Source organism: Typopeltis vanoorti, chromosome 8, assembly GCF_054136105.1.
Source record: "Typopeltis vanoorti isolate ZY-2024b chromosome 8, IOZ_Tvanoo_1.0, whole genome shotgun sequence".
NCBI classification, from domain to species: Eukaryota; Metazoa; Arthropoda; class Arachnida; order Uropygi; family Thelyphonidae; genus Typopeltis; species Typopeltis vanoorti.
In genome coordinates this window covers 5,729,620-5,757,546 of record NC_143556.1, presented here as the reverse complement: position 1 = coordinate 5,757,546, position 27,927 = coordinate 5,729,620, and the positions used below count along the sequence as shown (strand labels likewise).

General features: G+C 40.7%; 1 protein-coding gene across 1 annotated transcript in view; it reads left to right on the top strand.

Moving 5' to 3' along the window:
- Positions 1–27,927, top strand: part of dysc (whirlin protein dyschronic) — a 230,683-nt gene that overhangs the window by 44,709 nt on the left and 158,047 nt on the right. Inside the window, exon 3 of the mRNA XM_090397058.1 lies at positions 6,910–7,035. Within this exon, the coding sequence (XP_090253184.1) occupies positions 6,910–7,035 (126 nt within the window). The remainder of the gene's footprint in view (positions 1–6,909; positions 7,036–27,927) is intronic.

The window sequence follows — 27,927 nt, the reverse complement described above, 5'->3', positions numbered from 1 at the left end:
TTCATTTGTTTGCGGATGATGCGAAGTTGGGTAGGGCAATAGTGAATGCAGATGACGTCAAAATTTTGCAGGATGATTTGGATAGATTGGAGGTCTGGGCTAAGGAGAATGGATGTCAGTTTAATGTGGCAAAATGTAAGGTTATGCATTTTGGGGTGAAAAGATTGGAGGCAGTTTACTGCATTGGTGGAACCCTGCTCCAGGAAATTGATGAGGCACGAGATTTGGGAGTGTTGGTGGATAGGGAATTGAAATTTAGGGGACACATTGCAAAAGTGACCAAAACAGCTCATCAAATCACTTGGTTGCTGAAGAATACGTTGACAAGCAGAGACAAGCAGGTTATTGTTCCTCTCTATCGAGCCTTGATAAGACCCCATCTGGACTACTGTGCTCAGATTTGGTCACCTAGGTTTCTTCTTGATGGGGAGGATGTGGAGAGGATCCAGAGGCGAGTGACCAAGATGATAGCAGGTCTGTGGAATGAACCGTATGAGAACAGGTTGAGGATTTGTGGGTTGCAAAAATTGGTTGATAGGCGGAGGAGGGGAGATATGATTGAGACATTCAAATTACTAAAGGGTTTCTATAAAATTAATTCAGAAGATATTTTTGAGAACGGGGCTGGTTGTGGGAGGACTAGGGGACATCCATGGAAACTGGGCAAAAGTGTGGTTAGTAAAGGTGTTAGAGCTGGGTTCTTTACTTTTAGAGTAGTGAATGAGTGGAATGCGCTCCCTGAGTCTGTAGTGGATGCTGTGACAGTGAATGAGTTTAAGGCGAGGTATGATAGATACTGTATGAATGTCAGATAGTTGTGATGAATATGATTTGGGGCCTCCCTCGATGAGTCTAATGACTCCCTGGAGTTGCCCGTAATAATAATAATATTTACACATCTCCAAGAAGGGGATGTGTTTTGGCATTAAGGGTAAATATATTAAGATTAGTGATCAGAGCTTATGCCACCTTTACCACGAGTTGCCTTGGTCTTGCACTACCTGTAGGATCAGCTAGACTTGCATCACTTGCAGGCGCAAACTTGACTTGTTTGTCTGTTTGCTTACTTGGGAAATGGAGTAAAACCAGGTTTAAAAATTACTTGGTATTTTTAACATATATATATATATTCAAGATACCAAGTAATTTTATATAAACTTGATTTTTTTAATCCTATTTCCCAAGTGAGCAAACAGACAGGTAAGTCAAGTTTGCATCTTCACGTAGTGCAAGTCTTAGGCAACTCATGGTAGTGCCACTCTAAGCAACTCGTGGAAAAGGTGGATTAAGCTCTGATCACTTTCCTTAGTATTTTTCTCTTAATGTAAAGCACATCCCCTTGCGGAGATGTAATATGCTATGCATTAAAGGCAATGGTCACTACTCATACCGGTTTCGACCTTTATTGAGGTCTCGTCAGTGGGATCCAGACCTGACAATACTAAGGTTGAAGTAATGTAGAGCTTAAGAATTTTACCTAAACAAGTTGCCACAAGGTGCTTTGACCTTATTAAAGTTTATATAAAATTACTAATATATATATATATATATATATATATATATGTACATATATCGATGCAACGCCTTATTTTTCCATCTTTCAGTTCTCACTTTTACTTGGTTGGTTTTGTATTTCAATTTTGTCTCCATGGGTTTAAATAAACTCTCTTTACTTACCTCAATTAGACATTTTCCCGTTGTTTGCTGCAGATAATCATTTAAATTTCGTTTTTCTTCTTCAATAACCTGCTTCACTTGAAATAATCCTCTACTTCCTTTTTTGCGTGATAGATATAGCCTATCAATGTCACTGCGAGGATTGAGGGCATGGTGCATTGTCATTAATTTTCGAGTTTTCGATCGAAATCTTCCATCTCTAGCTGGGTCCATTCAACAATGCCTGCTGAATATCTCAGAAACAGGTATGGCCCAGGTATTAATTGCGTTTATCAAATTTCCAGAATTAAGCATTAACTTAAGGAGGTTTCTTAGTCGTCTTATGTATTCTGCTGTTTTTTTTTTTGATCTTATTGTGCAGAATTTCTGATGCTTCTAAAATTCCCAAATATTTGTAGCTATCTTCGAATTTTATTGCCTTGATTATTTCACCATTGAGCAGCTCGATTTCGTTCACATCTTCAAACTTTCCTCTTGTTATTCCAGCAATTTCACATTTGTCTTAGCCAAAATCCATTGATATATCTTGACTGAATATGTGCACAGTGTTTAGCAACGATCCGAGTTCATTCTCTGATTTTGCATACAACTTCAGATCGTCCATGTATAAAAGGTGGGATATCTTTGCACTCTTTTGCGCAGTTTGATAACCATGAGCAGTTTTATTTAAAATTCTAGTTAAGGGGATCAATGACAATATAAACAATAGAGGAGATAATGAGTCTCCTTGAAAGATACCCCTTTTTATGTTTACCTCTCCAATTTCTTCTCTATTCAGAACCAACGTTGTTTTCCAGTTTTTCATGCTGGATTGCAAAAATGTTTGCACGTTTTCGCTAATACCAAATAGTTCTGTGCATTTTAAAATCCAACCATGAGGCACCGAATCAAACGCTTTTTTATAATCTATCCAAGCCATATGAAGGTTGGTTTTTCTACGTTTAAAAGTTTTCAGAATCATTTTATCAATCAGCAACTGGTCTTTTGTGCCTCTTGAATGTTTACTGTGGCCTTTCTGTTCAATTTGGAAAAGAGAATTTGCTTTAAGATAGCTGTATATTTTGTAAGCTAATATGCCGGTGAGTAGCATAAAAGTTGTTGGCAGGCAGGTTATTGGTCGGAAGTTTTCTGGGTTTGGACCTTCTCTTTATCCTTTATGATCAAAAACGTTTTCCCTGCTGTGAGCCACTCTTCTTTGCTTTCTCCTTCTAAAACATCATATAGAAGTGGTTAGCAAGTCTTCTGTGTAAGCCTGTTAGATATTTCAACCAGTAGCCATGTAATTCATCCTTCCCGGGTGTTGGCCAATTTTTTATCTTTTTAGCTTGCTTTTGAACCATTTCAGTTGTTATTTTTAATTGGTCCATTTTTCGTTCTTGAGATTCGTTTATAATTTGTTCAATCCACTTTGCCTTGCTATTCTGCCTCTTAGGGTTGTCCCATAGGCTTTTCCAAAATTTAAGTTTAGTTTCTTTATCTCTGGTATTTATATATTTATATTTTCTCTAAGATTATCATTCCTGCAACAATCAATTTTCTTGTAAAACTAGTGCTTATTTGCACGAAACATCGAATTTTGCTTGTACAATGCGAGCACTGTACATTCTTATTTTAGCTGCAGCTGCAACTATGTTTTGCTTCAATTCCTCTAATACTTCATCAGTAGATCGTGTTCCAATATTATACCTCTTTATGAGGTTATTTCGGATTTTCATGTTTTTCAGCTTCTTTTCCTTAACATTTTTCAAATTGCTCACGTCTGCTCTGAGTTTAAGAATTTTATTCTCCAATCGATGCTTCCATTTTGGTTCCTGAGCCTTACTGCTTTTGGGTTCACTAATCTTATATCCTAATTCAAATGTTACGACGTAGGCTATTGAGTACAGAAGTTGATTCGTTGCCCAATAGTTTCAGTAGCAATAGCCCTTGCAGCGTTATTGGCCTCTTGTAGGAGTTCCTTCAGTTTTTGTTGCGGTACTTGTCTCAGTACTGGAAGCCTAACTCGTTCCTGGTTGCTGTTCATTTGCTCGATAATTTTTCTTGCGAGTTCTTGTTCCTTATCTGATAGCTTACTTTCAACTATTTGTATATTTTCAAGATTTTTAGCACTCTTCACGTTGGAATCTGGTTCTGCTCCATTGATATTCATCGTCACTTCAGGATCAGTGCAGTTTCCTTTTACAGCTTGAGATTTCACTGCTTCCAACTCAAGTTCACTAAATACCTTGCGTTTGATAATGAAGTTGCGTTGCTGCAGCCTTTGGAATGAAATTTCCGAATTTGGGTGTCGATCAAGCCAAAGTTGGAACATTCGTTTCTGAAATCCCTTAACTGAGGGGTTTGAACTGTAGAAGCAATGCATGCTAGTGAATTTTCAGCTACGCGCCACTTTTTCCTAGTAATTACTTTCGAGTTCTGTGGATCTTGCTCCTGTAGCCCACTTGTGACTGGCTGTCCAGGAAGCCTAACATCCAGTGCGCTCCTTGGTAACTCGCGCGACGACCGATGCGGTATAGAGTTCTGATTTGTCTTCACCATTTTTAACTGGGGGTGGGGACGTGCATGAGATAAAAAATAGGAAAGAATCATCCCTAGCCCTCGAATACGCTAATAGAATTGGGGGAAAGGAGCAAGATGAAAAGAAACACAGAGGGAAAGAAGAGTAGGAACCAGTCTACAGATAATATGACAGGTGTATATTACATGAAGTAGGGCGTGGTCCAGCTTCAGGTGCAGCGGGTTCGCCGTGCCCGTTATATATATATATATATATATATATATATATATATATATATAATACCAACAATTTATTAAAAACAACTTCTGAACTGTCTAGAAACATTCGCCTTTCTCTTCGTTCTCTCCATCCGCTCATGCCACGCATATATGGAGTTCCCAACATCCACAAGGAAAATACCCCACTTCGTCCCATTGTTGAAGGCATTGATTCACCAACACACAACCTTTCAAAATATCTCCCAAAATACCTTAAATGTTTTTCTGGCAAGTCTTCGTCTTTTATTATCAACTCTGCGGATTTTGTATCATACATTAAGGATATTACTGTTCAAGAAAATGACATCATGGCTAGCTTTGACATAGTATCCTTGTTTACAAATGTTCCTACAGACGAAGTCCTGACACTACTCAAAGATGTGTACACGTCCAAAAAAACGTTAGCCTTACTTACTCATTGCATCAACTCTGGATACTTTAGATTTCAGGACACCATCTACAAGCAAAATCATGGTCTAGCAATGGTCCTTTATCTCCTGTACTTGCCAACATTTATCTGGAAGATTTTGAAGTTAAAGCTATCTCTTCCTATTCTTTAACACCTAAAATTTGGAAACGATATGTAGAGGATATTTTCCTCATTTGGAGCCATGGATGTGATTCTCTACTGGATTTCCTTGAACATCTCAATAGTCAACACCCGAATATCCAATTCACGGCTGAGTTTGAAACTAATGGTTCCCTGCCTTTCCTGGACGTGAAACTGACCCGTTCTTCTGAAAAATTTAAAATTTCGATGAACAGAAAATGCACACACATCAATAGATATGTCCATAGTCAGTCCCATCATTTCCCTCCTCAGAAACTTTGAATTATTTCTACTTTGGGACATAGAACTCGCTCTCTTCTTGACGACCCAGATGAACTTCGTAAAGAAATCAATTTTCTTAGATCTACTTTCAGACTGAATGGTTATTCTCAAAAAATTACTAACAAATACCTTTTTAATCCTCCAAGTCGCCATACTGAAGAAATGAACAATGTTAAAGGCAATATATCCATACCATACATAAACTCAGTCTCTCAAAAATTAGCCAAGGTTCTCAAAAATATATAACATTAGAACTTTATTCACTCCGCTTCCTAAGATCCGCTCTTTAGTGAGCCGTCCAAAGCCATCACAATCTAAAATATCTCGGTGTATACAAGATATGGTGTGACTGCGACATTCCTTACTTTGGCCAGACGGATAAGTCTATTGAACTGCGTATGGAGGAGCATAGGAGGGCCATCACTTACACGTGCCAGTGCTTTATCCACCCATATCCTTTTTTCTGCCGATTCTGATGATTTGGGATAGATCTAACAACATTTTCCGTTGCCATGACGAATTGGAAAGAAAAATTTTAGAATCTAGAGAAATCATCCCCAACCCTGTACATTTAAATAATAATCTACGCTATAACCTCCCAGACTGTCATTCTGATGTGATCACATACTGGCGATCACGAGACGCTACGTTACCTGTGCTGTTCACTGTTTTTATCTTCAATGTTTAATGTTTCTTTTTGTATAAAAACACCTGAAGAAGTCTGTAAAAAGCCGAAACTAGTTGTGTGATACCATTAAACCCTTTTCCTTTACTCTCGGTTTATGTCATTCAATTCTTTTAAAAAATTATTTTAAATATATATATATATTTTTTTTTAATAGAGTATTTAATATCATAGATACATATATATATATAAGTCAAGTTTGCGCCTGCACATAATGCAAGTCTAGCTGACCCTGCAGGTAGTGCAAGACCAAGGCAACTCATGGTAAAAGTAGAATAAGCCGTGATCACTAATCTTAATATTTACCCTTAATGCCAAAACACATCTCCAAGAAGGGGATGTATGATGTTTTGTATTAAATGCAAGGGGGCCACTACCCAGACCGGTTTCGACCTTTATTGAGGTCTCATCAGTGGGAGCCAGGCTAGAAATATCAAGATTTTAGTAATACAGAGCTTATAAGTATTTTACCAGAACAAGTTGCCATAAGGTGTTTTAACCTTATTAAATAAAAATCTCATGTATTAGAGCAATGTGTTCTGTATTACTAAAATCTTGGTATTTCTAGCCTGGCTCCCACTGATGAGACCTCAATAAAGGTCGAAACCGATCTGGGTAGTGGCCCCTTGCCTTTAATACAAAACATCATACATCTCCTCCAGGAGATGTGCTTTGCATTATGGGTAAATATTAAGATTAGTGATCAGGGCTTATTCTATTTTTACCATGAGTTGCCTTGGTCTTGCACTACCTGTAGGATCAGTTAGACTTGCATTATGTGCAGGCGCAAACTTGACTTGTTTGTCTGTTTGCTTATTTGGGAAATGGAGTAAAACCAGGTTTAAAATTGCTTGGTAACTTTAACATTTTTGATACCCAAGGTAAAATACTTTCTACATATATATATAAATATATATTCATTTTTTTCCGTTTATTTTAGTTTACTCTGATCGTGGAGAAAGGGATGAGTCTTGGATTGATGATCCGAGGAGGTGCCGAGTATGGATTAGGAATCTTCATCACTGGGGTGGACCAGTCATCGGCAGCGGATCTAGCAGGACTGCAGGTAAGCATGTTTATAACCATCATACATTTTTCCTTATGAATCTTATAATTTTATAAATTTCTTATAAGTTACATCTTATGAAGAGTCAAATCCACATTGCTTAGTGAAAGAACGCCCTCAGTACGACACAAAAATGGCCTCAAATTTTTTTCAAGTGAATTCCCGAGCACTTTATGGACTCCTGGGAATTTCTTCATTAGCGCATCAGAGGTTGAAATCTTTTTTCTTCCGAATCAGTCTCCAACGCACCTCAAAATATGTGACCACCGCTTATTTGCTTGTGCGAAGAAACTTTAGAGCGGTGTGAGTGTTGCGGACTCGTAAGTGACGCACGAAAAAGGAATGAAAGCGGTTTTGAAATGACCATCAGGTGAGAAAATTCATATAAAGCACCGATGAACGTTCAAAGGTCAAAGATAAAATTCAAATAAAAAAAAGGTTTATCCTTTGAGTACGTTTCACCACAGCAGCAATTTAGGTCTACGAACCTGATCTTATTCTTTCGTAAGATTAATAACGATCTTCATACTACCTCCTCGATATTCTTCTTATGAGTCTACAGTCAAATTGGAGCCTTGGTCGCCTGGATTTGTTACTTCCAACCTTGTCTGTCTCCAAAACTTTACTTCCCTAGTTTGGAGATTGTGATACGAGTTGCATTCTTGACTGATGGCGTCTATCCATCTTGTTCTTGGTTTTTCCTTTTGGTCTTTACCAAGAATTGTATTATTTATAGTCTTAAGAATTTTCTGAATACTGCCAATGAATATCTTTTGAACCAAGTACACATGAGAGAGAGAGAGAGAGAGAGAGAGAACCTGATGACCTCTCTCGAGTGTCATCTGCTGGCAACGATCGGATAATATACTCTAAGGTTTAGTTTAAAGTATTGGAACTAGACTACCGCATGTTTTAATCCTTGAGTTATTGGAAAGGGGAATTTGATGTATCAGTTTGTATTTTAACTTGTGCTTCTGAATTGCCCATTGTTGATCTTGTAAGTCTTACTAGCTCATCGAGTATTTTCCAAAGTATAACTTACTCTCATATAATTTTCCTCTCTATTAATGCTGTTATGTGCTTGTTGGAAATCAGCAAAAATCTGATGAATATCAAATTCCCAAAACTTTGGTAATAATTATTTCATTATACGCATCTGGTCAATCGTAGATTTGCCTTTCCTGAAAGTAGACCACAGCCCAATGACCTTCTTCATAAGTGGGTTTAATCTGCTCTTCAGAAGAGAGCGAAATACTTCGTACATAACAGAGACATCGCTGTAATTTACGCAAACTGTTTTGTCATTCTTCTTATGCATCGGGTAGATCAGACTCTTTCTGCATTCTTTGGGCATTTCCTCTTTCTTCCATATGGCTAAAATCAATTCATATATTTTGTTTATTGCACTTTCTGTCCTCCTGCTTTCACTAACTCTGCAGGGAGTTTGGAGATCTGCTGTTTCTGGGCGACATAACCGTTTTCCAGATCTGTTATATCGCCCTGGGCGAATGTGTGATATCGTTTAGCTTTTGCCTTGATGGGGGCTCTACAGAATCATCTTCAATGGCAGTTGGTATATAATTTTCAGTTTCTGAGGTCAGCTAACGCCTTTTATTACCCTAGGGAGTAGGCGAGTGCGTTTTAGCCCTATCTAACTTTCGGAGACTGAGGGGAGGGAGATAGCTCAATCTCCACCAATCAGAGATAGTTGGCCCAAGGCTATCACATTTAAGCTGCATGCAGTGAAGAGGCGTCTTCATGGGAATATTTTCTCCATCCTTTTGTTACTCTTTCTTTGTTTGTTAGCATGCTTCCTCGTCTATCTCCACATATACATCTAGCCCAGGCTCTCTTTTAATTTTCTTAATTGTATTATGAGCTTCTCTAAGATTGTCCTCCCTCTTCTGTTATTGTCTATTTTGCATATCATTTCTTTGATAGATTTTCTCTGCCTCAGTTATTATATTTTCCTTCTTTAATCCTCGCCATACACCACGTCAAAAAAAAAAAAAGAAAAAAAAAAAGAAGAAAAAAAAAAAGAAAGAAGGAAACGCTAATCCCTGACGGGAAAAGAAGATACCCACGATCCTCAAAAACAATGAGGCGGTAAGAAGGTTTAATCTGAGGACGTCATCAAGAAAAATCCTTTCGCCGAATTGCACCGATGAGGGCTTTTCCAAAGAGGATCAGCTTCCCAACGGGCGAGGAAATTAGATTTCATTTCGATTCCGATTTTATGAAGAGACGAGCAGTTTTGATGAGGTTCTACGGAGATCGGATAGAAAGTAGGGCTCCTGCAGGTCTAAAGTACTCACGGATTCATTTTAGTTTAGCCTACAGTTAGCTATTGGGGCCGAGTGTTTCTCTCAGGGGATTACACAACCCTCGCTAAAGCTGTGACGTCATAAAGGAAGAGATTATTTGGAACCAAATATCATTGGTGAAATTAGCTGCATACGTCTTCGTGAAAACGATGGACGTGCTCGTTATTTATTTTTAAAGAACAAACTGGGGACAAATTTAAATGAGCCCTCATTTTAGTAAGCATTCATATTCTTTTCACAAAAAGAAAAAAGAGGGTGGGAGAGAGAGCGACCTTAATTTTATTTTCGATTAAGTCTTTTTTTTTTCTTTAAATAGTGAAGTACTCGAAACTGCTGAAGCAATCTTTAAAAGAAAACCTGAAAATACAAATTTCTCTGAAACCCTCGTATTTAGCTTCACGTTTATGCCCAATTGTACATGAATATAATCGAGAGATAAGTAACAAAAATAACTAACACTGGGTTTATAGGTAGTAATAGTTATTTAATTAAACCTACTAGTTTCGCCACATGTGCTAATGGCTTCGTCTGGGATAGGAAGAACACACAAATCTACAACAAGCGTTAAATACGAATCGTTACTTGACTGAAACCCGAATGTGTAGAACACACAAATACAAATAAAAACAGAAACACGTGGAGCATGGAAGGTGGCACGTGGTCCGTTATTGTTCATCAGGTGTACCCGACAGTTTGCAGAAAAATTAAAGTACGATGTGTTGAAAGCTCTGATAGGTGACTTCCAAATGTCACACAAAATCGTTCCTTGAGAAACCAAGGAACGATTGGTTGTGAGTGAGTTACCATCGTAGCCTCTTTGATGTTGCGGGCGCTGAAGTTGTCTTCTATGTACGGCAAGGAGGAGCTCTTGTTCCATTCAGTGTTGTAGTGAGTGTGGGAGAAGTGGAATTCCAGACCGGAGCTGTCTTCTCGGTTGTTATTGACGTCTCCAATATGTTCATTTTGTCTTATTTCCAAACTTCTAGACGTTTGCCCTACATAAGCAAGGCCACAAGAACATGGAATATTGTAAACTCCAGGATGTTTGTTGAAAAGGCTGTGGCTCGTAAGTGAACGTAACAGAGCTCGTACAGTCACAATGGGTTTGAAGGCCACTCTTGAAAGTTCAGGAGATTGGCGATTTTTAGAGAAAGTTTGCCAATATAAGGGATGTAAAAAAACCGAGAGTCCGTAGAGAAGATCAGGAATTTGTTGTGGTGCAGAAGTAGAGATGGGTATTCTTTGTATCATTTTCTTAGAATGTCCATTGCTCACAATAGTTGGAGAAGAGAAATGAATTCTTCTTTTAGTGTTTCTTCATCTCCTGCAATAGAGATCGCTCTCTTTTTTCATCTTATGAAAAAGAACTGATTTTTGCGATATATGGTGCAACTTTTTTTCCGATTACAAATGCCATCTATTTCAAATGTAATAAAAAAAATTACCTACTCATCAAGAGATAACTAATTTTACGATTATGATCTCCCGAGGTTAAATTTTCGAAATATCGCATTCTTTTTGAATTCTTTTGATAAATTCTTGAACACCAGATATCGTACCAACACCACAGTGTCTACTACGACGCACCTGTAAATGCACTTAAGAAGAGCTGTATTTGCCAATGGCGAAATTGTGAAATGGCCAATCTGGTGAGGAATCAGTCTTGAATTGGGTCCGTGTTTAGATAAACTTATTTCCTTAAAATGGCACAACGATATCTTTTAGCAATCTGCAAATAAGCTTTTAATGCGAATATCATATTATATACATTTGCCTTGACACCACTATTTGCTACTTTATTGCTAAGTAGACTGCGTTGAGTTCGATACGCTTTTTATTGGATTAAACATGCTCTGAATAAATTCTGTAGGAAGAACAAACTTAGTGGTATCGAAACGCATGCCCTAACACGAAAGTTAGGCACCTGGAGGAAAGGAGGCTTGCTACATTTGATGAATTCCCGGTTGGCAGTAGTAATTAAGCAGATGCAGATTTGGTTTCTGATTGACGAAGAGTCAATTAATTGGACAAATCAGGAATATAACTCTCGCCCTTCCCACCCATCTTCTATGCTCTCCAATGTCACCCTAAACCTGTAAATTGCATCGTCTTCAATGTCTGAGGCTCTGGGAGTTGGGCAATATGGCAACTCTGCTCTGGAGCCCACTTTGAACTTGACAAACAACTTCAGATCTCCAGTAGGTAGAATGATGGCCTCTCATAGGATATGATAAAATCATCAGCGATTTTATCATATCCTATCAAAACCGTAAAGATTTTATTGTCGCACGTTTTCCACAAAGCGCCCACAACTCAAAGAAAGACGCAAAGGAAGCCTTCATATAAGAACTTTTCAAGTGAATGCTAATTAACTGGTCTCATATGGAGGAGGCGATGTTCCCCCATCGTTCTCATTTGAGATTCGTTTTTGAATGAGCGCGGAGAATAATGAGGACTGCGCATAAGAGTAAACTTTGACTCCTTCTATCTTCTTAGGTTTAAAACGTAAGTGACTCAGCCCAAGACAAACCTTTCGAAGCGTTTAGTTACTCTCGCTCTCAGAATCAAAGAAATATCATCGCGCCCTTTTTTTATTGGTTCATTTAAATAAATATAAAGCACGAGGTGGTTAATGTTACCCCAATTTCGACAGCTTCCAGAGCTCTGCCAGTGCTAATGATGCTCTTTGAGTGAAGACCTAGGTTCTGATCATGTAAGACACAAAGAATCTTTATAGGGACTTTTCAGCTCCTACAAAGGGAGTTTGAAAACCTTTCACATTCATGCGAATGTGAAAGGTTTTCAAAGTCATATTTTTCATTCGAAAACTCACCAGAAGAACACGAGAACTCACAGCAGTTTCTAATACGAAGTGGTTTCCTTCCAGAATAAACATGTTGTGGGTTTAACAACAACTAATAGCCGATCCCATCTTTTAAAGAAAGGCATTCTTATCTTTTAGCAAGGGATCATTTGGATGAATTTAAAAACAAAATGTGTACGCTTTCTGTACACAGATGCAGTACAGAATAGAAGATCCGAGTGGCGAAACCGGTGATACGCTTAGGAGTAAATGGCCACGGATGCACAGGCAGACCCTCCGTACTCGTTTCTTTGCTGTTCATCAGACGTGCAGATGAATGCTGTTAACTAATTCAGTTTTTTTTTTTTTTTTTGCTAAAAACGGACCCCATTGTGGGTCCATTTTGCTAAAACCCAATCAGCTCCTCCTTGCATCTTCCATTGCAAGGAGGAGCTGACTGGGAGTAGATTTGGGGATTACTTCTCCCCTTTCACACGACAGGTTTAATTTTCCTCTTTCTCTCACAAGGGTTGGCTCGTATTTCCTTTTAGCCACGGGGAAAGCGCAATTCATTAAATGTTGTAGTTCGGAAAAACACGAGCGAGAGACGTCAATATCCTTTCACACCGGACATCCACTATACGCAGCAGCAGCAGCAGAAATGAGTGACTGATTCAAGAGGTTCTCTTCCCCTGCGGATAAGACTTGTAAACGCTCGAGTATGCGTGGTTCGTTCAGTACTTTCAAAAGGGTTTCTTTGAAAAGTGGAGGTATTTTACGAAATAATTGATCTTGCGTGTAAATATCTTGAACGACCAAAAAATTCTTTCTGAAAAAGTAATTAAGCTACAATAATTAAAAAAAAAACAATCTTCAGAACCCCAAGTAATAATAGTAATCCTCTTTACTTACAGCCCGGACGGCCAAAGATTGGCTTTCGCAACCCTAATTTTAGAACAAGGTGGTTAATTTACCCCAAAATATATATTCTTCTAATTTTGTGTGTTCCCCTTACTGGTGCGACGAGATGAAAACTCTTCCTCCCCCCCCTTCTGTATGAGACTCACTAACTCACCTTTAGCTGAAAAGTCTTTCAAAGGTTCTTCGAGTCTAAGACGGGATTCGAACTGAGGTATTTTAATCCTCAGGACTTCGTCGAGCTGACGAGAAGATTAATGCGCTCCGTTTCTATGCATTTGTGAGCGTATGTTGTTATCACGCGCTTGAAACGTGAGTCTGCATTTCTGCATCACAAAATTCATTTCCGATTTCTTCCTAAAAGGTTATCCAAAACCTGTCCAACACCGGGCAACTGATGATTTCAGTTGCCCGGTGTGACTCCATTCCTAGCGCAAGGCCCTTGAAAGAGAAAAACTTCCATGGCCGAATTTTCGTTGCAGGTCGTCAACTGTAAGTCGATGGCCTTTCTGGGGATGGGTTACATTTTTCGGTTTTTGCGCAAAGCGATTTCTAAAACAATTCCCTCGTTATTGTCTTAGTGGGGACCGAAACTCACAAAATACGAAAAACGAAAGTTAAGTATTTCGGTGTGTTGTGAAATCCCCTGCTTAGTCTGGGGGTTCTGAGCGAGGAAAAACGTTTTTTGTTGCACCTCGTAAGAATACGACTGGAAAATGCGGAGGTCTCCGGGAGACTTCGGATGGTGGATGAAGACGGAATGGGGGTTATTCAAGGACTCTGCGGGAATTAAGCGGAAAGCGGACATCGCTAAACAAGATCCCATTGGAGCGAGTTTCAGTTGAGAGTGACGGACTCGGTCACGAGTGCTGTTCCCTTACTGAAAACGACGGAGAAATGCATTCTGTCACGTGTCTCCCATCGATGTTCGTTTGTTTGTTTGAAAGAAGCCCAAAGTCGGTCACATCGCGATCCGAATCCCTCGGGAGGATTAAAACGCAAACGCGCTCATCACGGCGGAGGAAGCGAATCGAGGAAGAACGTAATCTCCCCCCCCCCCCCCGGGGGTAGCCAGATGGAGCATGCGTCGCAAGAAAATCATTATTGGATTTTAAGAAGGTCAGGAAATGGAGAACGAGCTCCAATCTGCTTGCTGTTTCCGCTCGCTTCGATCAAGACCCGATCGATGGGTGCGACGAAATGTCGTAAAGAGTCTTCCGAACATGCACGAAACGTACGTTGCGAGACGCCAGCTTAGATACGATCTACAAAGCCGAGGCTCGGAAACCGACAAAAAATCGCTGAAAAAGCGAAAAGTTCGCGCGTTCGTTCTCACGAGTGTCGTCATCAAGCCGAACGACAGTGTTGTCCCCCCCCCCACACACACACACTCCTCTTCATTCGGACTCTCTCCGAATGACTCGCTTCGCCATTAACCTCGCAATGTTCCTTCCCGAGCATCGCCTCGGCTTCCTTCCACACGTCAGCGTTATCATGGTAATAGTTCATTCCCGCCTCCCTCCCTCCCCTTCGTCCCCCAAATACACGTGCGCACCACAAGCACTCGAACGCACTTGAAGCCGCTCTTTGCAGATCAGATTTGTTCGAGTTTTGCATAAAGCAGCGCACGCCTCGCTGACGAACATAATGAAGCCTTTGAAGAGACAGCACGCGCAAGCCGCTCTCCGGAAGGGCATTCAGGAATCCCTCACAGTCACGGACGCTTCCGCAATTATTCGAGACGTGAGAAAGTAAAATATTCCTCGAGTAGAACACGACGGAAAGTTTTTCTTCTTTTCTGTCCTTCTGAGAGGAATCCGCTTTCGTGTCAGAAGTCGCGTTCTCTTCCGCAGAATGAGGGGTTGTCTTAAAACGGTGCCTTTCGCGTGGGTGTGCACTAAATCTCAACGACTGCCAATTTTAGGCTGGTTTGAGGAATGCCATCGACGAATATCGCGCAAGGGGGGGGGGGCCATTCCCCTTGCCGGATATAAAAAATTCCATTTTTTTCGGTGTATCGTTTTCAGAAACTGCGACCACTTCTTGCTGGGCGTTCGACAACGTTTTCTCTCTGCGGTTGTCAAACCCACCTCGACAAGTGCGACGGCAGGTCAGTCTGCGAGACGGTCTTTAAAATTAACGCGATGACCACAAAGAATCGAAATCGTCCTTTTCAACGAAGCCTCTTCTTCTGCTCTCTCGGGTGGCTGCAGCGAACCTCGTGGGGAAGAAAAACTTGTCAAACATCTACGGACGCGTTGCCTCTTTGATCGCGACCGAAATATTTCTCATCCTTTCGTGACGGTTTTCGAGGGTTCAAGCAGATGATAATCAGAAGGACAGGCCTGGACTTTGTGTTATGCGAAGGCTGTGAGTGCGTGTTCTCAAACCAGCCTAAAATTGGCAGCCGTTGAGATTTAGTGCACACCCACGCGAAAGGCACCGTTTTAAGACAACCCCTCATTCTGCGGAAGAGAACGCGGAAATAAACAAACGAAATTCCTCCTCGCGGATAATGTCATCGATGGTTTTTTGAAATGAGGCTTTGGAACCTCACTTAAGTCAATCTCGCTCAGGAAACACCAGAAGCACAAAAGATTCATTGAAAAGCGCCACGAAATGGGCGTTGAGGTGGGCTCACCTTTCCGGGGACATTCATCCCTTTAGTCGCTTATTTTTTGCACTTTATCCTTTCCAGCATAGCAGACGCTCCCGACTCTGCGTTCCTCCTTCCAGGACGACACCGAAGCGCAAAGAGGGAAAGAAACCACCGGAGGGAATCAGAGAAATGAATGCAGACTAGCTTTCGGATGCAAGCTGCGCATGTCCGGCGTGTCTCTAATTATATTTGGAGCGTGAGGAGAGGAGAGGAAGAGGAGGGGGGGGGGGTGCTTCATTCATTCACCGATCCCATTTAGGAGCCAAAACAGCTTCTCGGTACACGCAAACACGTCCGCCAAATAAACAAACATCTCGCACTCGGAGCTCGTTGTTAACTCCCCCCCCCCCCCGCCTTCCCCGCATCGTTAAATTTGATCGATAGAGAGATAGAGTAGAGCTCGAGCGGTGTGCGGACTGTTGCACGTGCCGTTCGAACAGCGAAGAAAGTTAGCGATGTCGCAAACGTATTAAAGCAACGAGAATACAAAACTGCAGAAAGACAGAAACGGAAAGTAGCGATTGTGACGTCACTTCCTCTCGATTGCGTGGTTGACGTGGAAAAGAAACTCCACCGGAGTTTCGCCTGGTCAGGAACGGAGAGGGGAATCCGATTTCGTTAACACAAACTGCTAATCATAAACTGAATCTCGACAAGTCCAAACACGAAGAGACGTCTCGTCTGCCGGAAGATTTAACGAGATGGCGAAGCGCATCGTTCGGTTATTTGCGAGCTCTCAACATGAAACAACTCAGAGACGAGGAAACAGCTGCTGCATGGGAATGTTCCGTGTTATTCGAGATAATTATCTGAAGCATGTGCACTAACTCGGGATTTTTAACTTAATAAGGACGCCAGCGGAATTAATGATCGCCTCTGTTAATCAATTACGTAGAACCCCTGCGCGTAGCGGCGGTCGTTTTAACCCCGAAGGGAGCGGTGAAATTATGCCGAGAAAGTTAAACGAGAGGGATTGACAAGAGAATTGCTCAATGGAAGGGGCAGCTGAGGAACGTCTTTCATCATTTAATCTCTCTCTCTCTCCATCGATTAGATAAAATTGCTAAAGATGCGACGAAGAGGAAAGATAAAAGAACACAACTCTTCTCAAAGAAATCTGAATTGGCAAAATGACGAGAGAAAATGATCGTAAATCATCCAAATAATGTTAACAAAATCCACACCAACAACATCAAGCCCCAGTTAGGTCACAACCACATTCTTGTAGTTGAAGAGAGCCAGTTTTCGCAAATGCACTGAAGAAATGGAATTTTTTTTCTCATTTCTGCATTCCAATGATTCAACTGAGACCGCTCGTCAGTTTTTCTCCGCGATCCTAAATATACAAAATGTTAGTAAATTCCATCGTGTCAGAGGAGAAATTAATTCTGGTTTTTTGATTGCAATTGGGACGATCTTCTGCAGTATTTAAGAACAACAGAAAACTGCATTGTGGTGTACGCAGATGACTAAATAAAGATTATTAGGCTAAGCAGGGTTAAAACTGCTCATAGGTGAATTCTTGATTAGCGATATTTCCATAACTTTTGTTGCGAGAACTTCAACATTATTGAAATGTAAAATCGTCGAAGTACCACATCCACAGTCTCCTCAGCCTTCAACAAATTCCGTGTCATATCTACTAAAGACGTTGCTTCTCACCAGTCTAACTCGAACAGAAATCGCAAATCCGTGTAATTTGCTGTTCCGGTAAACAGATTGCGATCTTCCTCAGTTTTCCACGATCGTGACCTCCAGCTGTTCAAGAACACTAATAGCGCCTTCTTTCATCAACCCTTTGCCATCCAGGAAAGCAAAATGTGCTGCAGGTTCTGCAACCTCTTATGCGTAGGAGGGAAATGTGTATATATATACTCTATATGTATGTATATAATTTTTACATTTTCCACTATGAAACCGACAGCCTGTTGATTGGACGACGGAGATGTTTTCCATTCACCAGAATTAATTAGGTGGATGCAAGTTGAATGTAACGGCTCAGAAATTAAGGGACATTAATGGACAGAAGCATTTGGATATTTATGATCTAGGAGGAGGTTACATACAGGCATCTTACTAGTACGACCTGTAGCAAAGCTAATATCGGAGTTTGGTTCCCCCTTTGGTCATCCAGATTTTAATGGATGCTAAGAGAATCTGAAGATATTCAGAGAACGGTTTGAAGGTTTCCTTTTAGGTGAGTAGCTTGAATTTGATGATATTAACTAACAAGGGAAGGCAAGAGAAGGCAAAGAAGTGTGTTACGCTGCACTGAACAACGTCCTATCAGAGGACAAAATGAAAAAATGAAAGAACGTAGAAATTTTGTCTTGTCTGAGTTGAAATGATGTGAATTGACCTTTATGGTAGAAATAGTGAATTAATCTACTGGATCATTGTTATGATGGGGAATAATTTAATATTAACTCAAACAGACAGCGATGATCCCACATTTAAACTACTTCGCATATATTCCAGATTCTGATATAACGCGTATTCTCTTCTTCTTCTTCCCTTCTCGTTTCAGTCCCCCAGTCCATCTAATAAGCAGGATGGTGACCTCGCCTCGGATGGTGAAAATTATCTCTTACCCAAACACATTCGCGAAACACTTGTTTTCGCTGTGGGATTGAAACCGACAGCCTGTTGATTGGACGACGGAGATGTTTTCCATTCACCAGAAAATCTTGTTTGAAAGGGAGACCGCATCGTTCAGGTAGTCGTCATGGAAACGGTTTTTCTTATTAACAGATGTTGCTGAGTGCCATTTATCAAGCGCCCAAGGACGACGACAAACTTGTTGCAAGGATCAGCGATGCGAACAACGAAGAAGACAGCGGTGATGGCAATTAAAGAAATCTTAACAAAGCGTGAAACACCAAAATATTCTGCTTGCATCGATAAATGAAGACCACGGAAATAAATCTTAGTGGCGTATCGCAATACGGAAGATCCAGGGAGAGAGTATTGAAATTTGAAGATCATGTGACTAACAGTATCACTGCAGGAAGCGCTTGCTTCCATTGTCTAGTTCGCGGTTCCACATCTTCGCATAAAAATGAAGGAATGGCAGAGAACCATTTCGTAGGTGCAGATGAATAAATCTGCAGATTTATTCAGATGCGAGTTAGTCGCTGTCATATGGAGGATTGAAGTGTTCTTCATCTCCCCAAAACGGGCAGACTGGCCAGAAGAACACGCGCACATCAAATAGACGAAACACACCGGCCTCATAGTCTTCTATAATTGCTTCGATCCAAACTCTAAACTCAATAAGAGGAAGGAAAAAGGTCTTACGCCGAACGGCGAAAATCGTTTGCACCTGAAGACGTTCACGAAAATCGAAACTGCAGCAGATTCAACGCTTGTTGTCAGCGAAGAGAAGCGCTGTCCACTCGGCCACCATCTGGAAATTGCGGTGAATATTCAGCAATCTTTTTCCGTTTTGATAGTGGGAACTCAGTCGAACAAGACACTTAATAAGATTATGTTAAGAATAAAATGCAACAGACAAAAGGTATTGATCAGCTGGAAACCTCTAACACTAACCGAAAGCAAAAACCAAAGGAAAAAAAAATCTGCTTCGACATTTTCCCAAGTGAATTGATAAACTCGCGCATTTAGATCAACTTATTTTCATATAAATGAGAAATTATCGACGATGAATGGGATTTTTTAATCTCCTCTCGTAATTGGTCGCGTTCTACGAGCGTTATGTCTTTTATATAAAAGGCGATTTCGCTATGCGGAAATATTGGGAAACTGCACTCGTTTTTACTGTCTGGCGATCTTTGACCTTTCAAATTCAAATCACTTCGGATTCCCTCTCGACAACGACGAATACACCAACACCAGCGTGTTGAAATTTATCGAAGAAAGACAAATGTACAGAAGCCTCACTGGAGCAGAAAACCGTTGGGAAAAAATTAATTGAAAAATGAAATGAAAACACCTTTTTTTTCTTAAAAAGTTGTAGAGAAGAACGTAACGAAAGGAAAAGCACCTTTTAATAGGAAAAGATTTGACACTTCAGGGGAAACAAAAACAAAAACAAAACATGGTTGTACCCGAATCACGAAATGCCAAAGATTAACAGGCAAAATTTGAGTATTTTTCTCTCGTTCGATATCCACACACACACACACACACACACACAACAGAGAGAGAGAGAGAGAGAGAGAGAGAGAGAGTAATTCTTTCATCCGATGATTTTTCTTTATTATAATAACATCGACAACTTTTTAACACGTTCACTGCCAATCACGCGATATCGCGCGATGCGAGTTCTCACCAAACGGCCGATCACGTGTTATCGCGTTGACGTCGCTAACTAAATAAAAAAAAAAAATGTGGCCACCACACGAAATTCCAATTTTCAGCTTGGCAATGAAAGCGTTAAGGAATATTTTAGTACAGTGATAATATATTATGCAGAACGGTTGCCTTCTTTGGCTTCATAAAATTCTAATTTTACCTGATTAGTTGAACTCTCTCTCTTTCTTTCTTCCTCTCTCTCTCTCTCTCTCTCTCTCTCTTTCTCTATGTTCACTGGGCATCTACAGATGCCGTATGGTCACTCAGGGGAACATCACCGAGCATCGGTGATGTTCCACACCAGGCATTTCCATGTAGTCCCGTTGTTTGCTTTTCTGAAGACCTCAATTCTCTGAAGATTCAGTCGCTCCACAAACGCCATCCATCCATCTCATTGATGGTCTACCCCTGCCTCTTTTTCCAGGAACTTTACCTTCTATTACTGTTCTGAGAAGTCCTCTTTCCATCCTTTCAATGTGTCAAAAATATTTTAACTTTCTTCTGTCAATATCCTTAAGGAGCCTTAAAGTTCTACTAATCTTTTCTAACACCCATTCATTTGTACGCCTTTCACTATAAGATATCCTCAACAGCCTTCTGTAACACCACATCTGAAAAGCAGATATTCGTTTCTTATCTTTAGCAGATATCCATTTCTGACTTCTTTAGGTTCCAAGTCTCACATCCATAAGTCGCTGTTGGAAAAGCAATTGCATCCAAAATCCTCAACTTTGTTCCCATGGAGATAGATCCATCCTTCCAGATTTTAGATAGGTTTCTGACTGTTGCTTTAGCCACTCCTAATCTTTTTCTGACGTCTTCGGAACAGCAGTTCTTTATATTAATAATGAATCCCAGGTACTCAAGCTTGCTGACTTCCTCAATTCTTTCTCCATTAAGATACATTTGTTTCTTAAGAGCTTCTCTGTTTGTATTTCCTTTGAGAACCATAATCTTTGTCTTGCTAGGATTGAATTGAAGTCCTCTGTTATTACTGATCTTGTTAACTTTGTCAAGAATTAGTCCTAGGTTCTTCCATGTCATTACAAAGGAGCTCTGTATCACCAGCATATCTCAGATTACTTATCAATCTACCTTCCATCCTAATTCCTGTTTTGAGCTCATCCAATGCTTCACGCATGATGTCCTCCGCATATATACTAAACAAGTGAGGAGAGGGGGAAACATCTTGCCTAACTCCTTTTCCAACTTGAAGCCAGTCAGACAATCCAGCACCTGTTCTTACCGTGGCTTCTTGCTCCCTGTAAAAGTTGGCTATCAACCTGATAGTGTAGAGAAAAACCCATTCTTTTCATTACTCCCCACAATTTCACATGCTCAACACAGTCAAAAGCTTCAGAGTAGTCTAAGAAACACATTAACAGAGGGAGTCCGAATTCTTTATATTTGTCTATGATCTGTCTAAGGCAAAGGATCTGATCTCTGGGTGCCCTTACCTTTCCTAAAACCTGTCTTATGTAGTGTATGAAAACCAACTTCTTCCAGTCTTTAGGCCATGATCCTGTCTCCCATATCATTGTAATCAATCTATGAAACACTCCTATTCCTCCGTCCCCTGTGGCCTTAATTAACTCTTGTGGGATTTCATCTGCACCTGGGGTCTTATTGCTGTTAAGCTGCTTAACTGCTCTTTCGACTTCATGCCTAAGTTGAGGAGGTTCCTTCCAAATCAAAATTTTCTTGGTGGGAGGACTCCACGTTTTCTTTATCCACTCTGCTGTACAGTTCCTCACAGTATTCTTTCCATCTGTGTTTGATTTCCAACTCTTCTGTTAGTAATGCTCCATTCCTGTCTTCGATGACATTAAATTTAGGCTTAAACTTGTGCGTTAAGTCCCGAACTAAATAAAACATCCTTTTATAATTGTGTCTCCTCATCTGGAACTCTTTTATTAGTATAGAACTTTTACTTGTCCTGCTTGATGGCTCTTCTGACTTCTCTATGTAATCTCTTGTATTCTTCAGTCCCTGTTTCTCATTGTTTTTCCAACAGCCTTCTTTTGATTAGTTCCCATGTTGAATCTGATATCCATGGGTCTCTTGGTCTTCTTGGACCGAGATACTTCTTCGCTGTATCCTGTATTATCACCTTGACTCCTTCCCAAAGCATTTCTGGTGAGTTCTCCTCATTGGTCTCCAAACAATCATCCAAGAGAGTTGATGTTTCTTCTGTGAATCCACTAGGAATTACTCTAACATCCGATCTAGTGGGATGTGCCTGACCTAGAAGCTTTCGGAGTCTTAGTCTTACTTTGGCTCTTACTAGCTGATGGTCTGTACCACAATCTGCTCCAGGACAAGTATGCACATCAGAGACGCTTGTCTTCCAACGCTGGAGAGCCAGGATATAATCAATCTGGTGCCTTGACCTATCAATATTAGATGTCCAAGTATAGGTCGGTCGTGGATGTTTCTAGAAGCAGGTATTGGTAATAATTAATCTGTTAGCACGGGCAAATTCCAACTGTCTTTCACCACGGGTGTTACGTTCACCCAGACCAAATGCCCACTCCGGCCTGACTCTCATACTATTTCCCACTTTTGTATTCAAGTCCCCTAAGATGCACAGTATGTCTCTCCTTGGTAGGCAGTCCAAAACAGTTTGTAAGTTTTCATAGAATTCCTCACTCTCTTCTTCAGGCCTATCCGTGTGGGGTGCATAAACTACCACAATTGATACATTGGTAGGCTGAGCCTTAAGTTTAATAGAAAGTATCCTGTCACTAATGGGGTTATAACCAAGAAGGATTCTTGCCTGAGCTGTCTTCAGTATCACAGCTACCCCATGATGTTTTGAGTTCCCACCTGAATAAATAACTAGCTTACCATCCTGTCTTTTGAAGTGACCTTCTCCATTCCATCTGGTCTCTGTAATTCCCAGGATGTCAATTTTATTCCTATCTATCTCTTCACAGACAGTCTCGAGAGTAACCATCTGTAGATCCCGAACATTTAATGTGCCTATCTATGATTAGTTGAACTGAAATTGGAATTTTATGTTGGCCAATTGTTTTCTATTTCATGGCCAATCGGCAATGACCAATGTTAATCAGATCCCCTCCCCTCAATGAAGGTTACGTCGCCAACCTCGATGTCAAGTAGCATGCGAACACCGCTTGCTGAACTAAATCTATTCCGAATGACCGTCTGCAATATCATCTTAAAATCGTCGATTTCTGACGGTGATGCTCACTCATCGTCTGTGTGCCGATCGGTCTCTCTTCTGGTATTTCCACGAAAACAAAATATTTCGCCCAACATTACACGGTTTTGACGAACCTCCTCCTTAACACGTCAAGGAAACACCTTCGGAGGATTGTTGAACTGTCTTTTCGAAGGATTTTCTGGAATCCAACGCATGCAATGGGACTCGAGCACTTCACCTCCGTCTTGACGCAAATTTTCTTGTTGTCCACGTGCTGCAATTATGATACTGACATGTTTTGCAATCCATGAAACAGCTTCGTGATTAATGGAAACAAGCAGAGTTCACACGCATGAAACATAACATCGCTAGCCAAAAGCATTCACTGAAGTCTCGTCAATCAATGGGTCAACCGTATGATTTTTTACGCCAACACATTCTAAAGAACACAGCGGGGCTTACGATATGATGACCTCGCTTATTGAAGACCTAAAGCAGCTTTTATTTATTTACCTTCATAATATGCATACATAACACCCACCCACCCATTCATTCACTGCATTCAGTGGTAATTGATTTCAATCAATCACTGACTTTCATTAAAACAATAAGATCGTAATAACCCTGCTAAGTCAATTTCGAATGAACCTTCAGGGATGACCACTCGCGTGCTGTTTGCCGCTCCCTCGTCATCTATTTTTTAAAAAAATTCCACTAAAAACTTTCTGCTTGTTAATTTTATAGCTATCAGATCTCCCCTTTTCCCCAATGAATAAACATCGTTTATGTCCGCATACATTTAATCTCCCCTAATAATCAATATTTCGACATAGTCTGGTCATCCCACTCCCATCAGGTTTTCCTTCTTCTCTCTCCTCGCCATTCTCCCGTTTCACTTCGAGTCGACTCTCCTAGTCGGTAATCGCCAGGATGTTCTGTTCAAGGTCGTTGATGTCTCTAACTGGCAATTTGGAGGACGACTTTTTTTATAAAGATACACCCATATGTGAAACGGGGTCTACCACGACCCCCCCCTTTGGTTTCGTACAGATTTTTACTGACTTCCGGGTCATGTGATCTCCAGGGCATCTCATGAGGCGCCCAAACCATCTACGTCGCGCTCAGTTATTATCAGCAACAGGTCTAGCTTTGGAGCTCCCACGGAGTGTCAAACTCCTCCGGCCCATCCCAGCAATTCATCTCCGTGGCGTGTTGTCTTTATTCTTGTTTCTTAAGAGGCCAACATTTGTCGCCATGTAAAATGACCGGCCGTACTGCTCTTTGATATATCTTCCCTTTTCGCGTCACTCTGTCACATAATATTCCAGACAATGCTCCCCACTTCATCCTTCCCGCCAGTGTTCATGCGGTGTTTCGAATCTGCATCGATGGCGTCATCCTGTGCGAATGAACTTCCCCCCACCATTGTGTTCATTCTTACGAAACCCTTTTAAAGTGGGAGAACACCTCCCTAATCCTACGAGTTATTCTTTTCAACATCACAGTTGTGATGGTTTTGCCGCTGCAGTGAGGGTCACTTTCTGAGTTTCTAACCTCATCTTTCCCTATTCCTTAAGGGAGGTTTCCTTAAACCATCACTCCGGAGATATTCAGTGGTCTGTAATGCAAGCTCTCTTCACTTGCTTACCCTTCTTGTGGCACTGTCTTGCCCTTCATTTGCGATCCTGACAGATTCAAATGAACAAACACAATCAAGTTATTTCCATTCCTTTGCTCATTACTTCAAGACAAGCGCTGATATGGCATCATCTCCTTACCGACGTAATTTTTTCAGCATCTTCATCTCATCCACCCGTGTTATTTAATCCCCCCTTTCTACCACTTCCGCTCAGCGACAAAACGATCCCCCACCCGACAGTTTGCCCACCTCTTCTGCTGCAGTCACTTACTTTTACAAACTTGAGTACTCTGTTTATTAGCCGCACAGTGAAAGATCTCTCGAGGATTTCCTTTGGCTTGCGTACAGCTTATACTCGTGCAACGACGTCTGAGTGAACGACGGGGTGATAAAACACTAATTAGTGTTAAAGACGCAGTTTACACCTTCCGCAAGAGTTGATAGCAAGGTCCGCACAATAAAGGAATCAAACACGCCTAATTAGTATCCGTGATGGCGTTGCTCAGGCAGATCCAGTTTGGCTTCCGTTCTTCTTCTTCTTTGGTTCTCACTTTGTTTCCGCTCAAAAGGGCGATTGGAGTTTAAAATGCACATTAAACGCTGCACGTATCTTGCTGAATATTTCGCTGAGTCCAGACATATTGAAGCAATTTTTAGTAATTGTTTAATTCTTATTATGAAAACAGGCAGGAAGGTGGAAGCTATCAACTGCATTCTCGATGTCAAACGTATTTTTTTATGTTGAGCCCACACACAAGAGGTTGGCTGATCAACCAATAGAGTCCATTAGTACCGTGTATGAGTAGTGAGTTGGGAAAGGAGGAACTTGTTTGCATTCGATTTAAATGACTGCAAATTATATTCCTTGGGAAACACAGAAGAGGGGAAGACTGTCTCCTTAGCAGTTGTAGGGATGAAAGAGGAGGAAAATAAACTTATTCTGTTTGTTTCTAGGTGTACTGTGAGATGTACAGAACAAGTTAAACATTTCGGAAATATATTTCGAATCTGCCTTTGTATTTTTTGACGGTCGGGAATATCGACGGTAGTATCTTCTTACTTTGACTCACATACAGAGGAGGACTTGCGGAGGCGATCGGGACCAGGGCTGCAAGACGTCTCCTCGTCTCATCGTTCACAATGAAAAGTGGGATTACAAGGTAACCGCTGAGCAGTGGAGACGCTTTTCAAATCTCCTCTTAAAAGCCGTTGTGAGAACAGCATTAGTTCTTTGTGTACAGGCGTGTGACTATGACAAAGCTTTAGTGCTTTGCTCGGAGAGAGAAATTCATGGGAGAGCACCAGCAGTGCTCATTGGAGGCATAAGTGGCTTCTTAAAATTCCGCAGAACAGAGATTTCGGATTATCTAACTAATATAGTGTAGGTTTATAAGCTTTCGGAGGTTTGGACTAAATAAAAAAACTAACATCTTGTGGGACAATGATAATATTGGCAGTATCGGTGCAGTTTTCGGGATGGAAGATTTAATTAATTAATTAATAGAATATAATTTATTATGCTGAATTGTGGAAATAAGCGCAAATAAGAGAAAAGTTCCGCTGTGAACAGGACCGAGTTTAGTTCTTTCGTTTCTCTCGCGTGATGGGTTGCCTTATTTGACGTATTCAGAAGCTTTTTTTTTCTTTCTTTCGCCAACGTCATCCAGATGAATCAGACGCTGAACGCAAGCACGTTTTGCACTCCTTAAATCACAAATGATTTTTTTTCCTGATTTTTCGTTTCATGTGTTTTATTTGGAGAGGTTTCGTTGCGTCTGCTTTTTCCCGATCCTGTCGGGGCAAAAGCCTTTAACGATAAAACGCAACACATACGTCGACTTCTACGGCATAAAAGAAATAGAAATGGGGTGGCCAAAAGAAACAAGTAAGAAATGGAAGAAAGAGTTGCATTTATGGAGAATTGAGTTATCACGAGAGGAACTTTCCCGTACTTGAAGAAAAACTTCGTTACGGAACTTGCAGGAAGACAAAAGTTGCGACGCAGAACAAACTCGTGAAGCTTTGAAGAGCGAGCAACAACAAAGGTGACTCTTTGAAATTGCTGTAAGAAGCTGTTCCTAATTTATTCTACGATAAAATGACTCGCAACGGTGCAGAAAGGAGTGAATAATATCAACCAATGTTCATTCAGGTTGTTGTTTGGCGAAGCATTTCAGATCAAGTTCGCACTGAAACAAACGATTTTTATGTAAAACTCGTTGATGTTTCGGAGCAAAATTGGTTTGGGTGGAACCGAAATGGATTTCGGCGAATTTTAATTGCAATGCAAATGACGTGAGATCAGCTGACGTTCTCTCGTAGATTCTTCCAAGAGACAAAAAATGGGAACATTCTTAAGATGGTTTTCCTAAGAAAATAATTTTCAAGTTCTTTCTTGATCGGAAAACAGACTTGAACCAATAATTTGTTCTTAAACGTTCGGATCGCACATATTCAAGTGTGGCTCAGTAGATATCGACGATGTCATTCGCTAAGAAAGACCAGGTTCGAATCCCGTCTAGAATGCGAATAACTTTTATCAGAGCGTTTCAAGGGAAGGTGAGTTGGCCGGGGTCACCAGTGGTTAACGAGCTTTCTTCACGGAAACTCGAATTTTTTATTCCTCAAAAGAAGACCGAAGAACACGTGCGATCAAACGATCACGACGCGCACAGCCTCAGAGCCTTGGCTCTTCAGCCGTAATTCCAAACAAAAGAATCGTGCACGGAACTCATATTGTGTGCAGAACATACGCAAGAAGAGAATCAGAGGACTTCTTTTATGATGATACTCCCTTAAACTTATGTTGTTTTTATTATTGTACAGGAAGACAAGGATAAATAACTGGGAAATGGTGAACCATCGAAGACATGGAACCTTTACAGTCCACTTGAGGCTTCCAATAAGGAAGGTAATGTCATACACTGGGCGAATGAAAATCATGTACCACCTACAGACATTCGTAGATAGATATATGCGACAGTCGCATTTTAATTGACAACGTGTTGTTTGCAAGCGAACACTCCGTTGGCAAGAATTTCATTTTACAAGATCTCTCACAATATACTT